Below are 12,576 nucleotides of genomic sequence, written 5' to 3' on the forward strand. Positions count from 1 at the left end.
TCTTTCCCTCTTAGTATTTTTTCTTAGTGTTTTAAAGATTTTCCTGTACATTTCCCCTTCAAGATAACTGTTTCAATGATCTTAACATGTTCTAACAGATATATTATTGGAATTTTTGGATGAGATCACATGAATTTGATAAATTAACTTTGGGAATATTTACATACTTAATGTCTTTGTGTTATTTCTAGTGTCTATTCCTATCATAATCATAGTCCCTAGGAAATTTTCTGTTTACTTGTATTACTTCTCTATTTACTTGTACTGAGATCACCTCTGTAGAGCAACTCTGTCCAATAGAATGTTTTATGATGATAAAAATATCCAATATCCATGATATCTAACAGGTAACCACTCACTGCATGTGGTAATTAAGCATTTGAAATGTGGCTAATGCAACTGAGGAATTAAGTTTTAAATTTCATTTAGTTTTTTTTTTTTGAGAGATTTTTCGCTATAGGGCATGTGCACTCGCCAGACAGACAGAGACATAGAGACAGAAAGCGAGACATCACCCCCAAGGGGGGATGGTCACACCGCAATCCCTTCTCCTCCATTTTCCTCTTGGGATCTTGGGCACGCATGCACACGCGCCCGGAGTGAGTTTTAAGCCACTGGGTCTGGGACGCAAACCGCGGTCTACTACGTGGGAGTCCAGTGACATAGCCATTACGCTAACTACTGGTTCCCAATTTCATTTAGTTTTGATTAATTTACATTTAAATGGCCATATGTGACTAATGGCTACCATAATTTTGTCAGTTGTAGAGATAGGTAACTAAGACTTATGGATACCTACTGTGTGAGGGACTCTGTGTCAAGCGTTGCAGAGAGGTTAAAAGCCATCAAATTAATATTAATCAATGTATAAAGAATTAAAAACCCAGTCCCAGGTATAGGACAAATTGTTTACAAATATTTATATTGTCAGAAAAATACAATTGCAAAATGTTCTATGGATATTTGTAACAAAGAAAGTTCATATCACATTACAGAAGCAAGAGAACTCTATGGATGAGATACTGTTAAAAATTGGACTTGAAGGGACCAGCAGTTAGCCTAATGGCTATGTCACTGGACTCCCATGTAGTCGACCGCGGTTCGAGTCCTGGACCCGGTGGCTTAAACTCACACCAGGCGTGTATGCATTCGTGCCTGAGATCCCAAGAGGAGAATGGAAGAGGGGGGATGGCGGCATGGCCATCCCCCCGGGAGGGGATTTCTCGCTTTCTGTCTCTTTCTGTCTTTCTGGTGAGCACATGCACCCTATAGCAAAAACCTCTCCAAAAAAAAAAAAAAAAAAGAAAAAAAAAAAAAATTGGACTTGAGTCATTTAAACTGTAAAAGAGAGTACTGATAGATTTGTTTTCTCAAATATGGAAGAAATAGAGAGGAAGGAAGAGTGAGGAATATTTGGGGGGGAATTGTGATTGTATTAGTTTTTTGTGGCTGCTATAACAAATCACCAGAAATTTGGTAGCTTAAAACAACAGAAGTATATTCTCTCAGCACTGGAGGCCAGATGTCCAAATAAGCATTACTTGGCTGAAATCACGTGTGGCAGAGCCACACTCCCTCTGTGGGCTCTATGGGAGTTTCTGTTCTAATCTTCTAGTAGCAGTTGGCATTCCTTGGCTTGTGGTCACATCGCTCCAGTCTCTACCTGAACAGCCGCGTTGTTTTCTCATCATTTGTTTATTCAAATAGACAATTTTTTTCTCTCTCTTTCTTATAAGGATATGTATGATTACATTCAGAATCAACTCAGATCATTAAGACTAATCTCTCCATCTCAAAATCCTTATTCATATCGGCAAAGACCCCTCCTCTTTTCTTGTCACAGGTAATATTCATAGGTCCTAGGGATTAGGACAGGGATGTCTTTGGGGGATCTATTTCTCAGCCTACCACAAGGATCCCGTTTGGCTGGAATAGGGGATTCCTGAGTCAGTAGGAATGATAATAACTGTCAATCACTGAATGACTGGTACATGTGAAATGTAGTACCAGGTGCTCTCTCTGTGCTATTCCATTTACTCATTACAAGAACACTGTGTAGGCATTAGATGAGGAAGGAGAAATCTAAGGTGACTATGTTTCCTACTGTTGATGACTGGGAAATGATGATTAACAGAAATTGAAAAACTAGTTACAGAGGAAAAACAATGAATTTAGCTTTGACTGAGTTTAGTGTGAGGTACCAGTGGGCTATGCTCAAGCAAGGGTCAATCCAAGATGGAAGCCCAGAAATCCTATGAAGAGTTCTGATGACTTCTACAGTTACTTTTGTTTTCCTCTTTGGATTAAAGAGGTACATTGTAAGAAGCTTTAAATTTCAGATCAGGAGACCTGGCATCCATACTAGTACTTAATAAATGCATGAACTGGATAAGCCATTTCATTTCTCTGAGTTTCAGTTTCCACATCTGTAAAAGAGAAGTAAAAACACTCTCCCTCACTTCTCACAGCAATTTGCAAGGAATAAGTGACACAATACACATGATGTTTTTAGTATTTGGCCTATTGTAAGCATTCAAATGTTTGTAAAAGGAAAAGAAAAATTTTTAGTATGTCAACCTTAAGTATTTTACCTGACTCTAACTGGATCCTAAATAACAGTAAATGTTATTTTTATAAATCTGTTATCTGCTCTCTTTTCCTTTGTCCAAATGACTATTCCGTATTTTCAACACTTAAATATCATAATGCCACCCAAGACCAATTTTCTCCCTCTCTAAGCAGATAATCTAAATGGTACTTCACAGAAGTAATTAAGGCCATTAAGCATGAAGCATTAAACTTCCTACCATCATATTTAAAACTTTACCTATATCTATATCCACTTTTGCTTCTTTCCTTCCAGTCCTCAGATGTAATATCCTTTTATTTTATTTTATTCATTTATTTATTTTAACTTGACCAGAGAGAGACACAGAGAAAGAGAGGGAAAGTGAGAAAGCAAGCCACCAGGTCCAGGACTCGAACCGTGCTTGGCCATGTGGAAATGTCCAGCGCCTTAACTACTATATCACTTGCTGGTTCCAAGAGTGACTATTTCTTCCTGTATTTGTCAACACCATGGTGAACATCTCACCTCCAATTCAGAATACTGAAAACAGAGTCAATTGTTTCTCATCTGTCCTCACTACCATGTCCCCCATCCTCAGCTCCCTCTATTTTCTATCTTAGCAAATGTCATTGCCATAAATTTGAGGGGTTTTTTTAATCATTTTTTACTTCTTTCTTTCCTTTTCCATCCCCAGTCCCATTTTCTCTGCAGCTCCATTCCCGAATGCCATTTGCTTTGTGAATGTGCTCATCTTGCACTACTTAGTTCAAGCTTCACAACCCCTTTGAAGCCTTGCCAGGCTTCCTCAGGAAGAACTGATAATATCTTTCTGGAGCCCCTGTTGTACCCTAAACATAATTTTATCATTTCATCTGTAACTTATTTGCTTTCCTCTACAAGGCCCTCTTTGAGGACATGAAGTATATCTTGATCAGCTGTGTATCTTTAGTGTTTAGCACAATGTCTGGCACGAAGAAGGTGTTAAAAAGCATTTGTTGAGGTAGAGAGTTAACTATTAAACTTCTAAAGTCATAAGTGCCCTAGAGAATATGTAAGGAGAGAAAATTGAGATTATAACTTTTGGAGATAAATGTAAATATCTGGCTATGTCCCTAAGAAGAATGTACATTTTCCTCCTAAATATAGTCATGGCCACAGAACCTTGGTCACAAACTAGAAAAAAAAATTTAAATGAATAGGCAAATACTTCATAAGTCCCAGTAAATCACAGACATTTCCCAACGTTTCAGAGCATACAGCTCCACTGGCGGTAAGTATTCTCCTTAAGCAATTGCTTTCTTACCACTCCATCATGATGTTAACGTATGCTACTTTTGTGTTAATAGCATTTTTTAAAATTGCCATTGAGCTACCCATTATTATGCCCAAATCACAAGTGTTAAAACAGAGAAATAAAAGCTAACATCAGTGCTATGCCCACTTACAGGGATAGAGATCCTCTGAATCATAGAATTCCTTGATCTGGAAGCTGACAAATCCAAATAGTCTATAGACTTGATTATAAATTCATACTGATGAGGACTGGTTTTCTAAACAGAAAATATTTTGACAGATCTGACCTGGAAAATAATTTTGAAGTAAGCAAAACTCATTGCACTCTCACCCCAGGCACAGAAAGTACTCACGATATTTCCTGGTTGTCTGGGGCTGACCCACCCCTTAGTTCCCCTTACAGGGCTACCTCCTAATGCAAAGTGAGTGCTGTGTCCCCAGTTGCTCTTTCTTTATTGAAACTTCTCTGTCATGTTCCCAAAGCTTGTGAGGTCCTGCTTTCAGTAGGTTGCCAGTTGCAGACCACTGGATAAGTTAATTTACACTAATATTACTAATATTACACATATTGAGTAATAATTCCAGGGGAATTCACATTTTTAGCAGAAATATGTTGAATATGTAGCACCTAAACCTAAGAGCTGATCTGCAATAGTAAAGGGACATTTCTCAATGTCCTATATGCCTTCCATATCTTTTCATGATTTGGTGTCTTTAAACATGCTGAGCCTTCTGCCCAGAATGACCTCCCTTACCCCCCTCCTCTCCTACCCCCCCACCATGACTTCCAATCTGATGAAATGTTACTCATCATTCAAGACCCAGCTCAACATCCCTCATCTAGAAATCTTTCTCTAAGTTCCTCAGGCTGAGCTGATCACTCTCTCTGACTTTTATGAAACTTTGTGTACTGGTTGTCTCAGCTTCTGTGATGTTTTATGAACTTACTCTTCACCTGACTTCAAGATGACTTCTGCCCCCACTAACCCAATGCACCCAGTAACCTCCATGTGGCTAAATCAAGTGGACATATTCCGGTCCTCATGTTCCCTGACCTCTCAGCAACACTTCACACTGCTGAGTATCACCTTTTTTCTCCACTCTCTTCTCAAAAGTCTCTTCCCTGGCGTTCTTTTTTTTTTTTTAAACCCACAAGCCCCTGCAGGGTCCTGTTGCTCATCTACAGCTCTGACAGAACTCCAATCTCCCATTGCTCATACCTGTGCAGTCATGTCAGTGTTCTTTCTTTTTTTTTTTTTTTTTTTTTTTTTTTTTTTTTCTTTGGGGCCGCTGCGCCCCCAAGAGAGACAGAAAGCAAGAAATCACCCCCCAGAGGGGATGGCCACGCTGCAATCCCTTCTCCTCCATTTTCCTCTTGGGATCTTGGGCACGCGTGCCCGGCGTAAGTTTAAGCCACCAGGTCCAGGACTCAAACTGCGGTCGACTACATGGGAACCCAGCAACATAGCCATTATGCCAACTGTTGGTCCCTTCCCTGGCATTTTTTTTTTCTTTTTTTTTGGAGAGGTTTTCGCTATAGGGCGCGTGCACTCGCCAGACAGAGAGAAACAGAAAGCGAGAAATCACCCCCCCCAGGGGGGATGGTCACACCGCAATCCCTTCTCCATTCTCCTCTCAGGATCTTGGGCACACATGCACACGCGCCCAGCGTGAGTTTTAAGCCACCGGGTCCGGGACACGAACTGCGGTCGACTACGTGGGAGTCCAGCGACATAGCCATTACGCCAACTGCTGGTCCCTTCCCTGGCATTCTTGACAAGACAGTCTGCTAGTCTTCTTTCTCAGTCTCCTTTGTTGGCTCATCTTCCTCTTAATCTCTGAATGTTGGAGTTTCTTAAGGCTATGTCCTGGCCGCTTTCCCTTCTCACGCTCTGATCTCTCAATAAGCACTCTTCCACACCCATGGCATTAATTATCTTCCATATGCTGATGACTCTCAGATTTACATCTCCAACCCAGACCTCTCTCCTGAGTTTCAGAATTCAGCATTCAGCCACCTACTCAGTTTGTCCACCTGGGGGTTTTGCAGGCATTCTAAACAACAAATTTTAAAATCCTATTGTTCTCTACCAGAGAGAACAACACCTCCATCCACACAGCCAAACTAGAAACTGGGAAACTGTTAGTGACCCACTACCTCTCTCTTACCCCCATAGCCAACTGACCATCCTTCTGACTCCACCTTCTTAAGATTGTTCTCAATGTTGACTTCTCCCCACTGCCACCAAAGTTATCATCTGGCTACTGCTGTAGCAGACTCACCACCTTGCATTCACTTGGTGCCACCAATACATTTCTACATTCTATTGGGTCTTCAGAAAAGTCATGACGTGTTTTTTCTGTGCAAAAATGTATCATGACTTTTCTGACAACCTAATAGATAGAGTGATTTTGAAAAACCATTCATTCAATTAATTCATCCATCAGAAGATATCTACTGAGCCCCTACTAAGTCCAGTGTCCTTGCTAGATATTGGTAAAATAGTTGTGACCAAAATCAGTATGTATTTGATTTCCTTCAACTCTATAGAGTGTATGATTGGGGGGGCTAACTTAATTAAGATGGGGATAGAAAAGAATTTTTTAAGGAATTCTTTAATTTTATTTATTATTTATTACTATAGGGCATATATGATCACCAGAGACAGAGAGGGAGGAAGAAAGGGAAGAAGCAAGCCTCCAGGTCTGAGACTCAAACTGTGATCAGCCATGTGGGAGTCCATTGCCTTAACCACCGCGCCACCTGCCAACCCTGGAAAAGATTTTTGAGGAAATAATTTTTCATCTGATACCTGAAGAGTAGGAATTAGCTAGGCAAATGTGAGGGGCAGTATAGATGAAAGAACACTTTAGGCAGAGGAGCATCATGTATAAGAGTCCAGAAGCAGGAAGAAGAAAGCATGAGAAACAAGGCAGGAGACTGAACACATCCAGGGCCTGAAGGCAGAAGGTGAATAGAATGGGAAGAAGGCCCAGCAATTTGGGAAAGTCAGTGCTGGCCTGCATTAAAGCAGCGAGAACAGGAACAGAGAAAAATGTATGGATCCGAGAGCTATTAACAAGGTAGGACCAATAGGAATTGGTGATTAACTAGTTGTTAGCGTGAGAATGATGGAATAGTCAGGAATGACTTTCAGGGATTTTGTTTGTTTTTTGCTTTTTAGATTTTTGCCATAGGGCTCATGCACTTGCCAGAGAGAGACAAAGAGAGGGAAAGTGAGAAATTACCACCACCACCACCACCACCACCACCACCACCACCACCACTACCCCCCGGCCAGGGGATGGGCATGCCAAAATCCCTTCTTTATAGTCCTCTCAGGATTTGGGGCATACACATGCACACACTTGGTGTGATTCTCAGCTGCCAGATTCAGGATTCAGACTGTGGTCAGTCTTGTGGGATCCAGCACCCAAAGTACCACACCACCTGCTGGCCCTGTCTCTCAGATTTTTAACTCAGACACCTTGGGTGAATGAGAACAAAGATTGGGAGCAGGCTTAGGGAGGCAGATGTTGAATTCCAGTTTGGGTATACTGCATTTGAGTTGTCTTTGGGACATCCACGTGGAGACATTTCCTAGGCAGCTGGATATACACATATGGATTTGGAGTTCAGAAAGAAGATGTAGGTTGAACACACAAATGTGAGTGCTTTTGCTTTTGAATGGTAATTGATTCTTAGTGTGGATGAGGTCACTCAGGGTATAGAGAATAAGGAGAAAAGACAGCCAAAGACAGAACTTTATAAGAACATCCAAGAAACAAGCATTGTTAAAGGGAATGCATAAAGGGGGGGAAAAAAATGATAGGATGGGAACCAGCAGTTAGCATAATGGCTATGTCGCTGGACTCCCACGTAGTCGACCGCGGTTCACATCCCGGACCCGGTGGCTTAAAACTCACGCCGGGCGCGTGTGCATGCGTGCCCAAGATCCCGAGAGGAGAATGGAGGAGAAGGGATTGCGGTGCGACAACTGGGGGGTGATTTCTCGCTTTCTGTCTCTATGTCTCTCTCTGTCTGTCTGGCGAGCGCTCGCGCCCTATAGCGAAAATCTCTCCAAAAAAAAAAAAAAAAGATAGGGACATTTAGAAGGGATCCCTTCCAGTGCTGGTCATTTCCTTCTACCAAATCAACTAGCTAGCTGTGCTTAAGATAAAACCTGTCTCAAATGCAGAATAAAATAAACCAAAAATGGAAAGTTGGGAAATGTAATCCAGCAGAAAGCATATTTTCAGGGCTTTTTTCAGGCACAAATGTGGATACTCTATTCTTGAGGCTCTATTGGTAAACAGATTATAGCAGCCTTTTGTTATAAGAAGCACTTTTTGTACAAGAAGCGCTTTAAAAGCTATATAATATAATATAATATAATATAATATAGGCCAGACTCCATAGCCTGGTGGTAAGGCAGCCAGATCCCATATGGCCAACTGCATGGTTCGAGTCCCAGACCTGATGGCTTATGTAACACACCAGACACATGTGTGTTACATGCAGGAAGTCTTGAAAGGAGGAAGAAATGGAGGAGAAGGGATTGTGATATGAGGATTCCCTATGGAGATGCTGACTCCTCTCTTTCTCTCTCCCTGTCTCTCTAGCAAATGCATGTTCCCTCTGACAAAATTAATTAATTAAATATAAAATGCATTAGAAATAATTTGATGATCATCTGATATTGCTCAACGCATCCTGATAATCTGTCTAGCCAGTCTGATTGTTGGCCCTTTTCTTGGTTGGTTGACTTTGGCATCAAATATGCAAACTCAGCCAATTCGAATACACCTAAAAAATGTATCTTAAGTCTTCGTGTGTATGAATAAATTTGTTGGATCATATAGATTATTTATCTGTGTTAGGAAGTGTCCCTTTACAGATAACATACTTGTTTTTGGACTGACTATATTCAAAGTGTCCCTTGACTGATAACATACTTGTTTTTGGACTGACTATATTTTTATAAAACATCAAGAGTTCTCAGGCCTCACTTGCCTTGTGATTGTATATGTTACTGAAGATGCTTTTACTAACTCACTGCAATAAAATTGCAATTTTACAACATGTAGTAAAATCATCTGGGAGGCTGTCAGGTGGCATGATGGTTAAGACACTGGATTCCCACATGGCTGACCATGGTTTGAGTCCTGGACCTGGTGGCTTGCTTTCTCACTCTCTTCTCTTTCTCTCTCTGTCTCTCTCTGGTCAAAATAAAGAATAATAAAATTAAATAAATAATTATTTTTACAAAATTGTTTTAATAGTAGAATAAAAAGGGAACAAAGCTATATTAAACTACCAAACTGACTTCTTCTACTCTCATGTGCACCCAGAACTGATAGAAGTGAGGATCTCTTGGTTCAAATGGAAAGCATGCCCATGCAATATTTCTGGATAAGCCAAATTTTATCAAGTATGCTTTCTTCCAACCAAATTGTAACAAATTCTGTGCTTTGGGTTTTTCTGTTGCTATTTCTTTTCCTTTAAAGCAGACCATTTCAAACTTTTACATGTATAAGCAAACCAGTTCCTTGAGCAGCTCTCTTTATTTTCTGAGTTTTACTGTTTGTAGTCATTGTCTTAGTTTAAGACAAAGGAAATTTGTGACTTCTGAGATCCGGAATTTATCTGCTTTCTAAAACTGAAGGATAAGTTAGTACTTACATTAGCCATTTTTAGATCTAATCTTTGTAAATGATACTTACATGCTTACATGCTTACACGTAAGTACATGTGAATAATGGTACTTACATGTGTATATGTAAGTACATGTGAATAATAACATGCATTTAATGTAAAAGAAAAAGAACGGTGTTGGAGACTCTAATAGATAATCTGACTAGTGTTGCTTTAAATATATTTATCTTATTCCACTTTTCCCTCCAAAGAAAGAACAGAAGACATGGAAAAACTTTCCTCCCATCTAGTGGCTGAAAAAAAATATAAATGTCCTCTATATTTCTGGGAATTTCAGGCATTGGGGAGAGTCTGAAAGATTATAATGCATCTGACTGTTCCCTCAGTTAAGCAAAAGTAAATTCTAAAAACTTTACCAAGGCTGAGCCCAAGGAAGAAAAAAGCAATGTGTGCATGTGTGTCTGTGTATATCACTAATCTGTTTTTTAATCAATAATATATACTTTTTTTGAGGGGGATTTTTGATATATGCCACCTGCTGGCCCTAATAACATATATTTTTGTTTAATAGAAGGGTCAAGGTCTTTCCTAATTTGTTCATCTGCCACATGATAAAAAAGGCAAGGCTGTATGTCTCTGCTAGCTGAAACTGGGACTTAAGTTATATGTGCCTCTAAAGCAATCAGTGCCCTCAATCTCTCCTGACCCTTAATTGCTCCTTGTTGGCTCCACACCTTGACAAACCTTCCCTCAAGAGCTGGAATGTGCTGAACTCACTAGAGAGAGCCAAGAAACTGTCCCAGAAACTGGCTGCCTCCAGGGGACCTCAGCTCCTGAAACTTGGAATACCAGACTCTGATACTGGCAGCAGGGCCTCTGTGCAGGGCCAAAACAATTCACAAGAAAGCAGGTTTGGATCCATTATGCAGCTTGAGGGATTAATGCTTGGTCTACCTGTCTTACAGATGTCTTGTACAGATGTCAGAATCTCTGTTGAATTGTGCCTCTCTCTGGTGATTCTCACAGGTTCGAAGAATAAATTTTGAGTGCAGTCAGCAAAGTTCTGAGAGCACCAGGAAGAAGAGGAAGATCAGCGAGCCAGTGAACGTCGTCATCTCTAACAGAAAATGAAAGTTAGATGTTTTTGCTACCTTTATTTTAAAACAATTTTATTTTGTAAAAACATGCATGAAGTGTCTTGGTAGGAAAATAAGTTACTATCACCAAAATCTTTTTCTAAATTTGTTATTCAACTTTGTTAGTCAATTTACTGAAGTACTAAATTACTAGGTAGGACATATAGGTTCACTTTGCCCCAGGAAAACACGGTCACCAGGGCTGCTTTGGGTAGCATAACTTCAAGGCTAAGTTAGAGATGAGACACCTTTTCTGTTTTTAAAAGAATCACAGCAGCTATTTTGAAAAGAAACAGGCTGTTGTTCTCAAAGGAAAGAAGGGTTTTCTTTGCATAATTAAACTCTCCAGGTATTTAGACTACCGTGACTGTTTTAGCTTGTTGTAACCTGTGTATTGGAATCCCTCTCCAGCTTTATTAAAATTCCCACAGAACTGCATAGGATGTGTGAGGAGGTGCTTATCAAGGTATGATTTATGTGTTAGCTTCAGTCACAAGGTTGATCAGCTAAGTGTGGGACCAAAATGTTGCTTTCCGTAAGTTCCTCACTCTGGCCCTGAGCCTTGTTCTGTTGGCCAGTCCAAGACAGGGCACATGCCATAACTCAGGAGCTTGGCTCCCTCTTTAAGGCCTACATTGAATATTTTCCAGTAAGAACTTCCGTCTATCAGTCTGTAAACTGTAGGTGATGCAATTAGTCCCTTCCTTACTCTGGAAGAATGTTGGTAAACTTAATGATTAGTGTGAGGTGAATAATAGATGACCTAAAATGTTTTTATTGTTTGTGTAACATGGGATTTAATAATTAAATTTAAATTGATAGGACCAAGAAGTTAAATGCTAAGTGTGTGTACTTTATGATGAAATGAAACCAGAATCAAGGTACTTTTATTGCCCATCTTTTTTCCCACTGGGAAAGTTCCTTCCCTTACAGCAGTGGTTTTCAAAATGTAAAGTGTAGCAAGCACATCAGCACCTGGAGTGTTCATTAAAGTATAGATTACTGGGTCTGCCTCCTCTCTACTAAATCAAATCCTCCAGGGTTAGACCCTGAGGAAAACTATGGATTCTAATGCACACCAAAAATCAAGAGCCCTTGACCTCTGACTTAAACTGAAGAGCATCTCCAGGCCAGGTATACAGGTCAGCCCACAGAAGGCTGCATGACACAGGAACACAGGAAAATCCAAGGGAGCCTGTCTGTCCAGCCCTACCCAGGGCAGCCTACCAGCTGGGGCCTTGCACTAGGCCATAGCACCTGGGCCTGCGGGGAGGAGCATTTTACTTTCTCCCAGCATACTCGGACTCCTAGAAGCCTGCTCTGCCACTGAAAAGAGAAGGAGGGGAAAGGTATTGGGTTTATTGTATCCTTGATAGAACTATAGCCTGAGTCACCATGATTTCATTTAAGAGAATCACATAAAGAGATTAGCTGTCTAGTAGAGGGATTAGGTTGATTTTGTGTCTTTCCAGAGGGCAGAATTAAAACCAAACTGGTGAAAGCTATAGGAGGTCAGTTTGGTTCAGTATAATGAAGTGTTTAACTCCACAGGTTGTCAAAATTTTTAAATTTTTGTAAGGTAGTACCTTGTAAGGTAGTGAGTACAAGTGTTTGAACACAAATGACCTTTAAGCTCTAAGAATTGAACCAGCAGTTGGTGTGGTGGTTGAGGAGTCTGGATCGCATGTGCCTGGCTACAGTGTGAGTCCCAGACCTAGGGCTTGAGAGGCAACACCGGGCATGTGTGCTTGTGTGCCTAAAATCCTAAAATGAAGGAGAAGATATTGAGGTGTGACTCTGCCCAAAGGGGGTGCCTTCTCACTTTCTCTTTCTCTCTCTGGCAAGTGCACATACCCTCTGGCAAATTAAAAACAAAACAAAACAAAAACACAGAGAGTCCTTGTCTCAAAGCAAATTAGTTA

At 40.5% G+C, this 12,576-nt stretch overlaps 1 protein-coding gene across 1 annotated transcript in view; it reads left to right on the forward strand.

Annotated features, from left to right (window-relative positions):
- The window catches only part of HORMAD2 (HORMA domain containing 2), a 131,796-nt gene extending 120,052 nt beyond the window's left edge, over positions 1–11,744 (forward strand). The window contains exon 14 of the mRNA XM_006147915.3: positions 10,545–11,744. Coding sequence (XP_006147977.1) covers positions 10,545–10,649 — 105 coding nt within the window. The 3' untranslated portion in view covers positions 10,650–11,744. The remainder of the gene's footprint in view (positions 1–10,544) is intronic.
- The last annotated feature ends 832 nt before the right edge of the window (positions 11,745–12,576 follow it).

Source organism: Tupaia chinensis, unplaced genomic scaffold (assembly GCF_000334495.1).
Source record: "Tupaia chinensis unplaced genomic scaffold, TupChi_1.0 Scaffold000226_1, whole genome shotgun sequence".
NCBI lineage: Eukaryota > Metazoa > Chordata > Mammalia > Scandentia > Tupaiidae > Tupaia > Tupaia belangeri.